The 16,703-nt window shown below is 42.4% G+C and overlaps 1 protein-coding gene across 8 annotated transcripts in view; it reads left to right on the top strand.

Annotated features, from left to right (window-relative positions):
• DLGAP1 (DLG associated protein 1) overlaps positions 1-16,095 on the top strand; it is a 971,529-nt gene extending 955,434 nt beyond the window's left edge. For 7 of the 8 annotated variants that reach the window (XM_010353208.2, XM_010353209.2, XM_010353215.2 and 4 more), the window contains 3 exons: positions 1,969-2,060; positions 9,446-9,598; positions 12,744-16,095. In XM_010353208.2, the coding sequence (XP_010351510.2) occupies positions 1,969-2,060; positions 9,446-9,598; positions 12,744-12,953 (455 nt within the window). In that variant the 3' untranslated portion in view covers positions 12,954-16,095. The remainder of the gene's footprint in view (positions 1-1,968; positions 2,061-9,445; positions 9,599-12,743) is intronic. The other variant, XM_010353207.2, reaches the window with a different exon arrangement.
• Positions 16,096-16,703: the final 608 nt, after the last annotated feature.

The raw sequence follows: 16,703 nt of genomic DNA on the forward strand, positions 1-16,703 counted from the left end.
CTACCCTTCAGCAAGATAATTCAGAGAGGTTTCCATAAACCTCAGAGCTTACCTATAGCCGCATGCTCACTTAGGAAGTACCTGCTCCATATACCTTCTCAGAGCTGGAAGAGGTCACCCAGAGAGCATACCTGTCCCAGGAGACCAAGATATCTAGTCACCTTAGATAATCCAGACTTTGTTTTTCCTCTTCTCTTCTAGCCAGGGCAAGTGTGGCTCTCACAGTGGGCACACCCATAGAAGAGGTAGAGGTTTCTGATCCTAGGTAATAACCAATAATTATTAAGTGCCTACTGTAAATCCAACACAGCCCTAAGCAATTCAAATACACTAATGCTTTTAACCTTCTCAACAACCCTCCAGATAGGTACCATTAGCCCCATTTTACATATGGGAAAGTAGAGATGGTGACTTGTCCAGGCAGTAGATGGTAAGGACTCTGGCCCACTCAGGCCCTGTGTCTCCATAAGCTGTCCTTTCTGGGGATGTTAAGCAAAGGAGAGGAGGTCCTGCACAATTGATTTATTAGTTAAAGAGGAAAAGGATAACCATTCCAAGAGATTTTAAAAGCAGAGCAGAAAAATAGTTAAAACTTAGGCCTAAGAAATTGCTGCTAGACAGTTGTCAAGGGAGACCCCTCAAGATCACGGAGGGAGGGGACAGATGTCTGCCTGTGAGCTGTTTGGTGTGGCTGGTGACATATTAGAGGAAATATAAATGCACCGAGTGACTTGTGGGAATGCTGAAATAGTTGAGTAACGCCTACATAGAATGTGCATCAGAAACCATTATCTAGCCTAGCAGTTTAAAACAAATAAAGGAGCAAATTGCTAGAAAACCCTGGGCCAGAATGGAGTTTCTTATTCTTCGATTTCTGTCACTCAGAATTTGTGGGGAATGAGGTTGAGAAAGGCTTCATTCCACTTGGGTGTCTGGCTCTGTAAACTCACAACATCCGGATTGTTTCAATCCTGTACCGTATCTCCCCGTGAAGATTTCCAGAGACGCAAGTGCTCTTCTGAGACGTTCTCCTGCTTTAGTTTTTGATCCCTTCCTTCCCGACCATTAGGGTATGTTGAGAACACCCTGGTGGGTAGCAGGGCAGCTGCACCCAGTCCCAAAGTGTGCAGGCGAGCCCCAGGGACACTGCAGAGCTGGGTATTGCTCAGCAGAGAGCAGCTCTGCTTGGTCTGAGCACGCCTGCCGGCAGCTGAAAGGTGCCTTAGATTGCTGGGGAGACAAGAAGTAACCTGCTTGCAGAGACGGAGATTTTCAGCACAGTGCCTAGGGAATTCACTCTATGTTAACAGGAAGATTGGGCTGTGGAGTGTAAAAGCTGGGATGGCCTTGGTGTTTTCTAGGCAACAGGCTGAACATGTTCACTCCTTAGAAAATACTTCAGTCAGTCACAGCTCTTTCCTAACAGTACCAGTGGCTGAGCTCCGGAAAAGTAAGAAAGGATATGGATGGGATATGGTGAGTGCCAAGAGATTCCCCCTCCAGTTTAATATTGCTTTCCTCGTGTTTGGGCTTGTATTAGAAAAACAAGCCAGCCGACCATGACGGCTGACTCCATCAATCCAAAACTATACTGGTAAACACTTGAAATTCATCCTTGCGGTAAAGGAAGTTTAAAAAAAAAAAAAAGCAGCAACTGTTTGCCTCTTCTCTTGGTAACATCCAGTTCTTGGTAACATCAGTGCTGGAAAACTCCATTGCTCCCAAGAAATATGCAGGAGGAGCATGTGTTTTTCCAAGTTGATTTTATTACTTTAACCCAGGAGCCTCTGTGACATAGACCAACAGGGTAACAACAGTGATTGGGCTCTCTGGGTGGGCATGAGTGTTCAGTGTGCGTGTGTGCCTTTTTCCCTAATTATTACAGCATAACTTCCTCTTTGCTTTACCAGACTAAATCTCAACAAGGAAGCAAGATGTGTAAATTTCTCGTATGTTTGCTCTTTTCAGTTCTAGGAAAAATCCGAACCGCAGTGGGCAGTGCTCAGCTTCTCATGGCCCAGAAATTCTACCAGTTCAGAGAACTGTGTGAAGAAAACCTGGTAGGTAACACTCTCCTTCTACAATTTCCCTGCTAGTGCCATGAGAAGAACATGTTACCAAGACTGGCCCAACTAAAGTAAAACTGATTTTGAACCAAGTCAAGGTCCATTGGAGTCTCTCACTTGGAACAGAGAATTGTCTGATGAATCTTATTTCCTGATTGTCTTAAAATTAAAATATTTATTTTTCACTTCAATAATCTTAGAAGAAAAGATTCAATCAAGTTAAAACTATTTCCTGCTTTTTTTGTAACTGAAAATTTTCCATTTTCCTGGCTTTCACATGGCATCTCTGATTTTATTGTTCTTATCAAAATATGAAGCAGCTTGATATTTCAAAAATAATATTGCCCCAAAAAATCATTTTGGATAGTGATTTTCTTTCTAAAATAGCAGTCAATAACTATTTCCTAATCTGAGTTCTCTGTTTTAATTCAAGAGCCAGAAGTCAAGGATGTTACAAAGTGTGGATCTGATGTCCTTGAGACAGATGAAGAATTCATCCTTCTTGGACATGCAAAAACAAAGCAAAACAGGCTGGGCGCAATGGCTCATGCCTGTAATCCCAACACTTTGGGAGGCCAAGGCAGGCGGATCGCCTGAGGTCAGGAGTTCGAGACCAGCCTGGCCAAGATGGTGAAACCCTGTCTCTACTAAAGATATAAAAATTAGCTGGGTGTGGTGGCGGGTGCCAGTAATCCCAGCTACTGGGGAGGCTGAGGGAAGAGAATCGCTTGAACATAGGAGGCAGAGGTTGCAGCGAGCTGAGACTGCGCCATTGCACTCTAGCTTGGGCAACAGAGTGAGACTTCGTCTAAAAAAATAAAGTAAAATAAATCCCTGCAAGAATAGCTTTTATTGCTCAATTGTTGGTCAAGCTGGGTCTAAAACAAAGAAAATGAAAAGCAGCTTGTTTACCTTGTGGCAAGTGAAAACAATTATTAGCAATCTAAATGACTTAAAATATGATCTTAGAGGTTTTTGTTTTTCTTTTATCCCCAACAATTGACAGGCATGATTTTTGAGTTTTTGTTTTGTTTTGTTTTGTTTTGTTTTGAGATGGAGCCTTGCTCTGTCGCCCAGGCTGGAGTGCAATGGCGTGATCTTGGCTCACTGCAACCTCTGCCTCCCAGGTTCAAGCGATTCTCCTGCCTCAGCCCCCCAAGTAGCTGGGACTACAGGCACATCCACCATGTCCAGCTAATTTTTTGTATTATTGTTATTTTAGTAGAGATGGGGTTTCACCGTGTTAGCCAGGATAGTCTCAAACTCCCGACCTTGTGATCCTCCCATCTCAGCCTCCCAAAATGCTGGTATTTATAGGTGTGAGCCACAGCACCCGGCCAGTTTTGGAGTTTTAACCACTTCTTGTTAACAAGGAGAAATACAGACTGAAAGAAACTTATGTAGACAGGGATCAACCAAGAGAAAATACAAAGTATGGAAAAGTTGGTAGTCTCCATCCCTCTTTTCTTTTTGTAATCTCTCTTTAGGGCTATTCCCACACCCTCCCACTCCCTGCCTAATACACACACATTTATAATTCATTTTCCTCTCTCTCAGAAAAAATAAACTCACCCTTCTTCCAATTTTTCAGAAATTTATTCTGGTTTATGAGATCATTATTGTTAGTAAATGTATTAATAAGTGAATTCAGTCCAAAAAATATTCTATCAAGCTTCAGTTATGGGCCAGGTACAGAACTCCTGCTAATTTGCAAACTTGCTAATGTGTCACAGATCTCAATTAACATGATTCTCTGTGCTTTAAATATAAGAAAGCTTATATAAAGCCGTATTGCTCAAACATGTACATGAGGAATAGGTACATGAGGAAGTCAATGTGTACACGATACAGGGAAAACACAAGACACCTTGTTAAAAGAAATATATGGGCCGGGCGCGGTGGCTCAAGCCTGTAATCCCAGCACTTTGGGAGGCCGAGACGGGCGAATCACGAGGTCAGGAGTTCGAGACCATCCTGGCTAACACGGTGAAACCCCGTCTCTACTAAAAAATACAAAAAGCTAGCCGGGCGAGGTGGCTGGCGCCTGTAGTCCCAGCTACTCGGGAGGCTGAGGCAGGAGAATGGCGTAAACCCGGGAGGCGGAGCTTGCAGTGAGCTGAGATCCGGCCACTGCACTCCAGGCCGGGCGACAGAGCGAGACTCCGTCTCAAAAAAAAAAAAATATATATATATATATATGATGAGCAACTATATTATGAAGAAGAATGTAAACATTGTACAAATTTTAAAGATGAAATTGCAGACAAAAGTTTTGAAAAATTTGCAGATTTCTTTTTTTTTTTTTCACATGGAGTTTCACTTTTTTTTTTTTTTTTTTTTTTTTTTCTTGAGACGGAGTTTCACTCTTGTTGCCCAGGCTGGAGTGGAATGCTGCGATCTCGGCTCACCGCAACCTCCGCCTCCTGGGTTCAAGAGATTCTTCTGCCTCACTCTTCTGAGTAGCTGGGATTACAGGCATGAGCCACCACGCCCGGTCAATTTTGTATTTTTAGTAGACAGGGTTTCTCCATGTTGGTCAGGCCGGTCTCAGACTCCCGACCTCAGGTGATCCGCCCACCTGGCCACCCAAAGTGTTGGGATTACAGGTGTGGGCCACCGTGCCCAGCCCAGAGTTTCACTCTTGTTGCCCAGGCTGGAGTGCAATGGCGCAATCTCAGCTCACTGCAACCTCCACCTCCTGGTTCAAGCTATTCTCCTGCCTCAACCTCCCAAGTAGCTGGGTTTACAGGCGCCCACCACCACACCCAGCTAATTTTTTGTATTTTTAGTAGAGATGGGGTTTTACCATGTTGGCTAGGTTGGCTAGGCTGGTCTTGAACTCCTGACCTCAGATGATCCACCCTCCTCGGTCTCCCAAAGTGTAGGGATTACAGGTGTGAGCCATTGCACCAGGTCCAAAAATGTGCAGATTTCTAGAAAATGTTAACCTCGTTAAAGCCAGCTTTTGACATTTCCTAGTTCCTTATGGGCTCACATTTCTTGGCCACTAGAAGGACATAGGTGGGGGAAGAGAGTCACAATGCTGGTCAAACCAGGCCCCTCCAGAAAAAAGTCAAGAGCCTGACATGTGCCTGACACCATGCTGAGAGCGTTTACATTCCTGGTCTGGTTACATGCTCAAAAAGAACACATGGAGTTGATAGTGACTTTTTTTTTTTTTTTTTTCCAAGAAGGGGTCTCACTCTGTTGCTCAGGCTGGGAGTGCAGTGGCGCGATCTCGGCTCATTGCAACCTCTGCCTCCCGGGTTCAAGCGATTCTCCTGCTTCAGCCTCCTGCATAGCTGGGACTATAGGTGCCCGTCACCTCGCCCGGCTAATTTTTTATATTTTTAGTAGAGAGGGGGTTTCGCCATGTTAGCCAGGCTGGTCTCAAACTCCTGACCTTGTGATCCTCCCGCCTCAGCCTCCCAAAGTGCTGGGATTACTGGCATGAGCCACCTCACCTGGCCTGATAGTGACATTTTAATGACAGTTTACGAATGAGGAAAATGGGCACGGAAAAACTAAGAAACTTGCCCACAGCCCCATGGTAAAAGGCAGAGCCAAGATTCAAATCCCAGTCTATTCGACCACAATCCCTGTAAATCCCACCCAGGATGTGAGTTCACTCCTCCTGCTCATGGAGTGGACTCAGCTCCATGCTCCTTTGCCCCAGGAGGCACCGTGGCCTGGTGCAGCACTGCTTGGGTCCACAGCTGCATGAATGTGGCACCATAATTTGTCAGAACCAGACCCAGCCTCCTTTGATGAGTTCCTATTCTGAGGAGAAAAATCATAGCTCTATTTTGAAAACACTCATTATCACGAACTAGACTCTCAGGCTTAGAATGAATAGACAAAAGTTGGCTTCTTCCAACGTAACTAAACCAAGGACTCCAGCCTCCCTTGACCCTCCCCACTCTCCCCTCCAGCCCCCACCTCTGGTCTCCAAGGCAGCCTGTCTTAGATTAAGGAGTGAGCTGCCGCTGTTGTGCATGGTATATCACACGACTCACTGATTTGGAGAATGGCTGAGCCTAAACGCTTTCTCTCTGTTTCTCTATCTTCTTAATGATGTGGGAGCAAAGAGATTCTTTATGAGAAGGGAACAAATTGCCCATTATACAGAGTTAAATACATTTAAGAAAACACCGGCAGGGCGGAGTGGCTTGTACCTATAATCCCAGCACTTGGGAGGTCGAGGCAGGAGGATCTTGTGGCCAGGAGTTCAAGACCAGCCTGAGCAACAACGTGAGACCCCCATCTCTACAGAAAACACAAAAATTAGCCAGGCATGGTGATGCATGCCTGTCATCCCAGCCACTCGGGAGGCTGAGGCAGGAGAGTCACTTGAGCCTGGGAGGCAGAGGTTGCAGTGAGCTGAGATTGTGCCATTGCACTTCAGCCTGGGCAACAAGAGCGATGCTCTGTCTCAAAAATAAATAAATAAATAGATACATTTATAAATTTATATTTCCCAAAGTGCCTAATAGTTGTAAAGTTCATCAAAAAATAAATTTTAAAGTTTGTAAGTGGCCGGGCACGGTGGCTCAAGCCTGTAATCCTAGCACTTTGGGAGGCCGAGACGGGCGGATCACAAGGTCAGGAGATCGAGACCACCCTGGCTAATACGGTGAAACCCCGTCTCTACTAAAAAAAATACAAAAATCTAGCCGGGCGACGAGGCAGGCGCCTGTAGTCCCAGCTACTTGGGAGGCGGAGGCAGGAGACTGGCGTAAACCTGGGAGGCGGAGCTTGCAGTGAGCTGAGATCCGGCCACCGCACTCCAGCCTGGGCGACAGAGCAAGACTCTGTCTCAAAAAAAAAAAAAAAAAAAAAAGTTTGTAAGTGTTTGATTCAGTATTAAAATCTATTCTAACGATGTCTGAATTAATGAAAGGGTTTCTCTGTAGTATTCTGATTTAGTAAACTAAAAAAAAAAGGTTTTTCAATATTTAGGTTTTCAGAATAGACAGATACAAGCTTTGACAAAGGGCCTTTTAAATACAGTTTGATGTTCCTACAGTCTATTTGGCCTCATTGGTAACTAAAACTAAACTATTCATATTTTGTAAATCAATGAAGTCTTGAGGTCACCAGGCCTACTGGCTACATTGTTTCAGTACATCAATGTACGAAATGATAGTTCAGTGGAATCAGAGAGTGTAGGTACACTGCAGTGTTTTCTTTTCTCTTTTCCTTTCTTTTTTTGAGACAGCCTCACTCTGTTGCCCAGGCAGGTGTGCAGTGGTACGATCGCGGCTCATTGTAGCCTCCCACCTCCCAGGCTCAAGCGATCCTCCCACTTCCGCCTCCTGGGTAGCTGACACCACAGGCACGTGGTCAAAGCTTGTACCTGTCTATTCTGGAAATCTAAATATTGAGAAATCCTTTTTTTTGTTTGAGTTTACTAAATCAGAATACTACAGAGAAACACTTTCATTAATTCAGACATCATTGGAATAGATTTTAATAATGAATCAAACACTTACAAACTTTAAAATTTATTTCTTCTCATGAACTTTAGAACTTTTGGGCACTTTGGGAACTACACATTTATAAATAGAGCTATTTATCTATTTATTTATGTATTTATTTATTTTTGAGACAGAGTGTCACTCTTGTCACCCAGGCTGGAGTGCAATGGCACAACCTTGGCTCACTGCAACCTCCGCCTCCCAGGTTCAAGAGATTCTCTTGCCTCAGCCTCCTGAGCAGCTGGGATTACAGGCATATGCCATCGTGCCTGGCCTATTTTTGTACTTTTAGTAGAGATGGGGTTTTGTCATGTTGGCCAGGCTGGTCTCGAACTCCTGACCTCAGGTGTTCCACCCACTTCGGCCTCCCAAAGTGCTGGGATTACAGGTGTGAGCCACCACACCCAGTGTTCATTTATTTTTATTTTGAGGTAGGCCAATAATATTGGTGCACCCAAGGACTTAAAACATCTTTCCAATCCATTATTTTGATGGTCATCAACCTTGTACTTTCCAAAATTCTGATAACAGTTTTATTAGGGGTTAGTTTTAAAAGCATACACTGGCCTCATGTTGTTATAGTATGTGGAGTTTCACAGTCTATCCAGTTGCTTGAAATACCAAGAGGTCACCAAAACAGATACTAGTTAGGATCTCTTTTTTTTTTTTTTTTTTTTTTTTTTTGAGACAGAGTCTCGCCCTGTCACCCAGGCTGGAGTGCAGTGGCACGATCTCGAATCACTGCAAGCTCCGCCTCCCAGGTTCACACCATTCTCCTGCCTCAGCCTCCCGAGTGGCTGGGACTACAGGCACCCACCACCATGCCTAGTTAATTTTTTGTATTTTTAGTAAAGACAGGGTTTCACCATGTTAGCCAGGATGGTCTCAATCTCCTGACCTTGTGATCTGCCCACCTGGGCCTCGCAAAGTGCTGGGATTACAGGCGTGAGCCACTGCGCCCGGCCCTAAGATCTCTTGTCATTTGGAGGCTGCTACCCATCTAACCATGAATGCCTTTAGCTACTGCTGCAGGTAGTGATGAACAAAGAGTATGACATTTTCAGTCTCCTAGCTGTGTTTTTTCTGTCTTAGGGCATATAAGTTCAGATTTATACATTCTGTTATCCGGGATATGTGGATGGGGCAAAGAAAGTCAATCCTGAAACACTAAAGAATGTTTACTATTACTTAGCAAATGGGTCGTTACAGACTTGTAGATATATGTATGTAGAGATAATGTGTTCTCACATTTGCTATATGATTTTACGGTCAATTTAAAATGAATGGATTTCCAGATGACTTTGTCAAAGCAGTCATATGATAAAATTACTTTCTATGATAAAATTACTTCCTATATTATTAAACATCTTAATTATTAAACACATAGTGCTTTGAAAATCCAATATTTTATTACTAATCATTTGTTTACCCTAGTGTTTTACTTGACATGAATATTTAAACTAATCTTATTTTAGATTCCTTATCTGTTTTCTGAATAAACTGTATGGCATGTAGTTGAATACAAACTCTGATAATAATATACTGTATTTTTTTTTTCAAAAATGGCATTTTCATTTAAATATGGTGTTTTAAAATGCATCCTGCAGTAGATCACACGTTCTGGGGTTTTTCATATGTTTAGACCCTTCCCCCATACCATATTGAATTGATAGCTGTGGTATCACAACAGAAGAGTTTTACAACCTTGACATTTTAAAATCACTGACTCAAACGGATGAGTGTATAAAATTACCATTTGTAACCTCACTTTTACCTCATGTCTGAAAACCAAAAGGAACTCATCCTCCTTATGTTGTTTGAAATATTTGAAAATGCTTCTTTGGGCCTGTGCTTGTCAAGAATTGCCTCTAAAGCATGAATGTTTTTCTTTCTCTTGTGCAGAATCCTAATGCTCATCCAAGACCCACCTCCCAGGATTTGGCGGGGTTTTGGGACATGCTGCAGTTGTCCATAGAAAATATTAGTATGAAATTTGATGAACTTCATCAGTTAAAGGCCAATAATTGGAAACAGATGGATCCTCTTGACAAGAAGGTAGAACAATGTAGATTTTGTATGGTTCATTTAAAAACCTGCACAAACACTGGACAGTCTAAATAGGCTTCTGCATTCAGTCCTGCTGTTTACAATGTGAAATGGAGCTGATATCATATTAATTTCATTGTAATGACAATGTTTACATAGTAATCATTTGGGATATTATCTGTAATATGTTTCAGGCATATTTTTTAAAGAAAAACCTGTCTCTGTGAATTGGAAAATGGGAATGTGGCTTTTTTGTTAATTAAACTTTAAGTTAAACCATTTTAGTCACTGGAAGGAACTGCCTCCATTTTGCTTTTTAAACTAAAATAAATGACATCTTCAGTGCATGAATCCATAGAACAAGAATTCAACTTCCTTATACCCCTAGGATGTGTTTTCAAGAAAAATAGGATGCCCTGAAAAATAACTGACTTTGATAATCATTTCATAAATATAGTAATAAAGAAATTACTGTTGTTCAAGTCTAAAAATATATATACCATAAAGTTTAACAGTAATTATATAAATGTTGGGATTTTTTTTTTTTTTTCAAAAGAGTTTTGTTTTTGGTTGATTTGCCTTGGGGAATATTGCTCACCGGGGTCCTCATGCAACAGTTTAGAAATAAAGACTTAAATTCTTTTACTTTAATTAATCAACTGTAATTTTCACGTTTGATTATGGTGTTCCACGAGGCTCACACAGGTATCCAGCGTCCAGCTCCCCAGGCTGGCATGTCGAACGTGACTTTTTTAACCCTTTGCTTTCCTATGGCCTCAGGTCAAATAATTCCAAGAGAATCAACATCTGAAAATTGAATGGCTGTTCCCTTGAAATGCTGGTGGCCCTGTTCTTTTCAGGTCCCCTCACCCGTCAGAGAGCTAACAGCAATCTAATCCATTCTGCTGCCGCATATCGTGTTTTCAGGGTTCTTGGGGTCAGTGGGCTCCCAGGAAAAATCCAGTCCCAAGGGACCATCTGTAAGTGACAAGAGGGTGATGCTCTCATCACTGTCCCCCATTTCCAATTCTGTCACCATCAAAATGGGGGTTGTAGCGTTAAGTTGGAAAGTACTGTGGATGTACATGTGGCCTCTCACTTGGGAAGCCAAACATTTGCACCCAATCTAGTTTTCTTGAATCTGTGTTTAAAACTATCTGCTAGATAAGCTTTAAATCAGTCTTATTTTAAGGAAACACTACAAATGCGCACACACACTAGTAACTTAGTTTCCAGAGCTAATCTAATTTCTTATTCATTTATTTTTTATTATATATATATTTTTAATAATCATTGTTGGCCGGGCGCGGTGGCTCATGTCTGTAATCCCAGCACTTTGGGAGGCCAAGACGGGTGGCTCACTTGAGTCCAGGAGTTCAAGACCAGCCTGGGCAACATGGTGAAACGCCACCTCTACAAAAAATACACAAATTAGCTGGGCGTGGCGGTGCACACTTATAGTGCCAGCTTTTGGGAGGCTGAGGTGGGAGGACTGCTTGAAATCGGAGAGTTTGAGTCTGCAGTGAGCCATGATTGCGCCACTGCACTCCAGCCTGGGTGACAGAGCAAGACCTTCTCTCAAAAATAAAAATAATAATAATAATTGTTTAAAAAATCAAAATGTATAAGAAAAGGAAAATGACTAAAAAAATCCAGTATTCATATTTCTAAAAATATCTACTGAGTTATTCCACAATGAAGATTTAATATATGTAAGAATTGATATATGTAACCTACTGATATTACATAGTAATGATTTACATAGTAATAGTAATGATTTACATAGTAAATCATTAGTTAGCTTGATTTTTAAGTTTTTTAATGGACTTTGCCTATGATCAGAGCGTTTCATCACCCCATGAACCTGAGGAGAAAAATGAACAAGCATAATCAGACTTGGTAGAATATAGTTTGCACTCCAGGCTCTCCTTTTTTCTCTTTTAAGCCACACAGACTCCACCTTAGACAGCCGGTGGGGCAGCTCCAGGGTGAGAAGTTGAACTAGGCACTTGCTTGCCCTGGCAAGCAGGGAGGAATTGCTGTGTTGAGCATTGGCGTTAAGACACAAAGAGTGCCCTTTGGAGAATCACCGAATCTATATTTTAAGATAATGTTCACGCTTCGTTTTATGAGAATGGAGGGTATTTTATTCAAAATGAAAACATCAGTTTTATGTGCACCCTTTCACAGTCTACAACTTCAACCTTCTTTCCCTAAAAATCCTTTGTGGTCTAGATGCCATTCTTTCCTGCTGCATTTTTTTTTAATGCCAAAGAGATGACTGTCTTTTGTTTTTGCAGTGGCATTGAAAATATCCGCCTGTTTCATAGTTTGCTGCTGATAAGAGGAATGACCTCTTTCATCCTGTGTCAACTTTTCATGGCACAGTTTCTGCCCCTGTGATTGGAATTGCCTCCTGGGCCACCACAGTTATCCCGAGGTCCCTAGTCAGAGTCACCTTGGAACTAACTGAACTCTCGAGTGTAGGAAATATCAATGGCCTGCCTCTCCCGTGACCCTGTATATTGTATATTGCTTGTGTGTTCGTGTGTGGTGTGCAAAAGGGTCTAACCTGGTGTAGCACCAACAAAGCTAAAGAATACAATCTGATACTTCTTCTTCCTCCTTTGGTTATTTAGGTTTGGTGGGAAGGGGAGGGAGGACGGGCCGGGGACAGGGTGGACATGTTTTTAAGCTCTGAACCAAGCTTGCACCCGGTGACTTGCGTCCTTAGAGGGGATGCAGGGGTTCTAAGATGCTGCTGCAGCCGCTGCTTCCTGGCCCATCTCTGGCACCAGGAGGAGTTTGGAGTCTCCAGAGAGAACCACACTCAATGTGCTGGGAGCCGCAGGCTTTCCACAGGGGGCCTTTACAATACCCACTTCCTTCCCTTGGAGAGACCTAGTTCTGCAACCCAGCCTTACCCCGGGCCTTAAGCTGACCGGGATTTTTTTTTTTTTTTTTTTTTTTTTTTTTCTGCATCTTTTGAATACCCAAGCCAGAATAAGGAAGAAAAAAGTAGATATGCAGTGTGCAGATCAGAACTAACCACCCCTAGGTAAAAAATGTGTGTTCTAACTACTGACCTATCCCAGTTTTTCCCAAGCTTGTCCTGAGAAGCTGTGTAATGTCCTGAACCTTCTGCTTTGATCAGGAGAGAAGGGCCCCTCCTCCAGTGCCAAAGAAGCCGGCGAAGGGCCCCGCGCCGCTGATCCGGGAGCGCTCGCTGGAGAGCTCGCAGCGCCAGGAGGCCCGCAAGCGCCTGATGGCCGCCAAGCGCGCCGCGTCCGTCCGCCAGAACTCGGCCACCGAGAGCGCCGAGAGCATCGAGATCTACATCCCCGAGGCGCAGACCCGGCTCTGAGCGCCCTGCAGCCCGGCTGCCGCCGCCAAGTATCTGTCCCCCCTCCCCCTGCCACCCCTCTGCCGGCTCCCTCTTCCCCTCCGAGCCCGTCTGTTTCCGAGCTCAGTGACTTCCACTGTCGTGGTGTGGTTGTCCATCTCGCAGGAGCCGCCCCCCAGTCCCCCCGAAACCCCCCACTTCCCGAACCCGTTTGCCCATCTTCTTCTTCACCGAGCTTCGCCCCCTGTCCTGATGCCGTCACCCTGCCTCGTACTGAGATCCAACCCTTTATTTTCTGGGCAAAGCCAAACCCACCTGTGTAGAAGTGACGCCTTTAGGTCACCCGCCATCCTCAGTTCTCTCGAGCTAGTCTGTTCAGCAATATAAAACCATAGGGTATTTCAGAAATCCAGTATCACAGGGTGATCCTTTGGGACTTACCGTCTTCCACATGAAAGAAACTAGGCCTCCGATTCCCTTTATTTCCCCTAAATGGTTATTCTTTTTAAAAGGCAGATGGAGCACTTTATTCACAACCTCAGAAATCACACCATCTCACTGGAATCCATGAGGGACACAGAGAGAGGGGACCAAGCCTGGCCTGGGGGTGGGGGACCTGGATGTGTAGCAAGGATGGGAGAAGCGAAATCTGCAGGTGCTGGGGGGCACCTGCACACTCACAGCTGCACAAACTGCCTCACTGTTGCTTCATCAATCACAGCTTCAAATGTTTCAATCAGCAGAAGATTGTAAATTCGATCTTTCAGGGAAATTAATCTATTCTGAAAGGCAATAACGAAGCAAGGCAAAGGAGGCACTGATGGTTTAGGATACTACTTAAGGGATTTTTTTGTCCTATTATTAAGAAAATCTAGACCTGAAATGTTTTCTCAACTCTTATTGTACTGTGTATATTTATACTGTTGTCGTGGCGGCTGTTTTTAAGGGGAAAGTGTCGGTTCTATTAATTTGTTAGTGTCCTTCCAGGTGGGCCTACCTGATTCCACATATATAAGTACATATCTGCTTGTAAAGCGCTGTAAATGGCAGCAAGGCTGTTTTCAGAGAAGAGTTTGGGTTTTCCTGCCATCCCTTTGAATGCTACACATCCGTCTATTTTAACCCAAGTAGTTCATATTTCAGATATATTTTCTCCTTTCGTCTCCTCTCACTACTAGAGTCCAGTAGTACCTAGCATAGGATTCTGTCCTATGTCAAATGGCTAAAGTAAATTTTGACCCCAATAGACATGCTGCCTCATTCAAAAGAGCTAGCACTGTCATCTTGAGGTTCCAGGTAGTGAGAGAAGAAATTCGACCTGCCAGGGTCAACAGCCATGAAGAGGTGGGGGGAGTCATGATTCATAAACACTGAAAGAAATCAAGGCTTTTGGCAGAGAGTGTTGATTTAGATTTTTAGTCATGATTGATGGGCAGTATGCATCGGTGTCTAGCTGAAGTTGTCTTTAAATGCCCTTACTCGTCGCAGTTTAAACACTTAGGATGTGGCAATCTTAAGTATCCCTGGCATTTTATGTCCAGCTCACATCCTAAAGCATTAGAAATTAAAAACAAAAGACTTTTAAACACATACATCAAATATGCTTGCACCAGAGAAGCTTTTTAAAATACACTTTCATAGCCAGGTGCTAATTTAATTTTACTTATGAAATTAAGAGAGGTGATGGGTTCTAGCAACAAATATTTTCACGGACATACTCTAAAACCACTAGAGAATTCGCTACCTCTCAGAGCCATCGATGCTTTGAGCTACCTTTATAAACAGGGCACAAATGTTCACTGCTGTGGTTTACAAGAAAAGGGCTACTCACTTATTTTGAAACCAACCAACCAACTTTGAACTAGGGTGAACAAAGCACTTTGAGTGCTTTGTCAAATGGGAGCATACAGAGATTTTGAGCTTCAAGTATTTGCTAGTTTTAAAAAGAATACACCTTTTCTTTACCTTGTAGCAGTAATTAAAAGTCACACAAAGCTTGCATCGAGTAGAGCCAACTGCCACTTGGGTAGCCTATGGTCACATTCAATACTGAGAATGACTTGGAACTCACCGATTAGTATGAAAGAGGCAGCGTTCATCCCAAGACCCATGCTCACAATTCCAGCTCCGTGCCCTGAGGTAGAGTTAAGATTTGGATTAAGAAATAGATTTCCAATACGATTCAAGATCATCCTACAATATTTTCTTTGGAAACTAATTTAGCCCATGATATTTTAAAGAGAGACAAGAGAAGGCCTATTTATCCTGTCTAAGTGAACAGTATTTGTATATTCATAAGCTATTTTTGGTAAGAATTTTAAATCTTTTAGCTCAAGGCCTACAGGGCATCATGACCTTTGCCTTCCTTGAAAATACAATTTAAATTGTACAAACACTTTATAAAAAACTAATTATTGATGTTAGACATGACCCCACACAATGCTGCTTGACCCCTGAAACTGACATTCATGAGCATAAGCTTTGTTACATCGTTCTTTTTGATGTAATTTGTAGAAATGTTTTTTAGTTCATAATGGAAAATGTATGTACCCTGAAAAATTACTTATTTTGTTTAACTTTGGTATAAAGGTGTTGGGCATTTTCTTGGGGAGGGGGGGATTACAAAAGAAGTTTGTCTCCCACATCAAAAACGTTCAAAGAAATTAAGTATTTATTATATTTTTTGCAGATGTTTCCATACAATTCACATAACCTTTTTGTAAAGAGAGATGAAGAAATGGATTAAAGATTTTTAATATTTGAAATGGTAAATAGAACTAATTTATTTGTAATATATTTCTGTTATTTATAGATGTTTCCTTAATGTTTTACTGTGCATTACCACTTTCATTTAAGCCTTATCCTTGTGAATTTACCATTTCTTTTTTAAAACATGTCTAGATGCATATTTTAAATAACTGGAATGTAAATCACTAGCATATCTGAATTCCCAAATGTAATTTTTAAAAATTATTTTGGTTTGGAAAAAAAGATTCATTTGAAAGCCTTCAGATGGAGGGGTGGGGAACATTTTTATGGATTTATGAATTGGAATTTCATAGGCTTATTTACCTAGATTGTGTGTGAACAAAAAAATTGTAAATAGATGAATGTTTCCCATAATGTAAAAAGAAGAAATTAATAAAATAATTAATGCACTGCTTTCAGGTTGGTGTGTTTTTTCTAAAGTCCCACTTCTTCCAAAATATAACTCATTGTCTTTTGAGGGGACTACTTCTGCAGTTAAGAAGCATATCATTCTAGCTTACACTGTACAGCACATGTGCTATTCATTGTTGATGAGGCAGGGAGAACTTACATCCTGTTTAAAGGGGTTTCAATACCGAAGAACTAAAAAGTCCTTTTACTCTGATAATCACTCTCGTGAAGTTTCAGTTCAGAAGCTGAGGCTAACTTTCTATTTTATGAAGGAGTGATGAACTTTTCAAATGTGCAAATTCATGTCAGTTTTACCTGCTTTGATTTCTTTGCATACATTTCATCCACTTTGTTTTCTATACAACTCTCAAGTGTAGGGAAAATCAGAAAAATGCTTTGTAGCTTTCATTCCATCCTTGCAATAATGAAAACTGTGCCTCCCTGAGGTTTAGTGACTTGCCCAATGTGCCACAATTTTTTTTTTTTTTTTGAGACGGAGTCTCGCTGTGTCGCCCAGGCTAGAGTGCAGTGGCGTGATCTCGGCTCACTGCAAGCTCCGCCTCCCGGGTTCCCGCCATTCTCCCGCCTCAGCCTCCGAGTAGCTGGGACTAC

Source organism: Rhinopithecus roxellana, chromosome 21, assembly GCF_007565055.1.
Source record: "Rhinopithecus roxellana isolate Shanxi Qingling chromosome 21, ASM756505v1, whole genome shotgun sequence".
NCBI classification, from domain to species: domain Eukaryota; kingdom Metazoa; phylum Chordata; class Mammalia; order Primates; family Cercopithecidae; genus Rhinopithecus; species Rhinopithecus roxellana.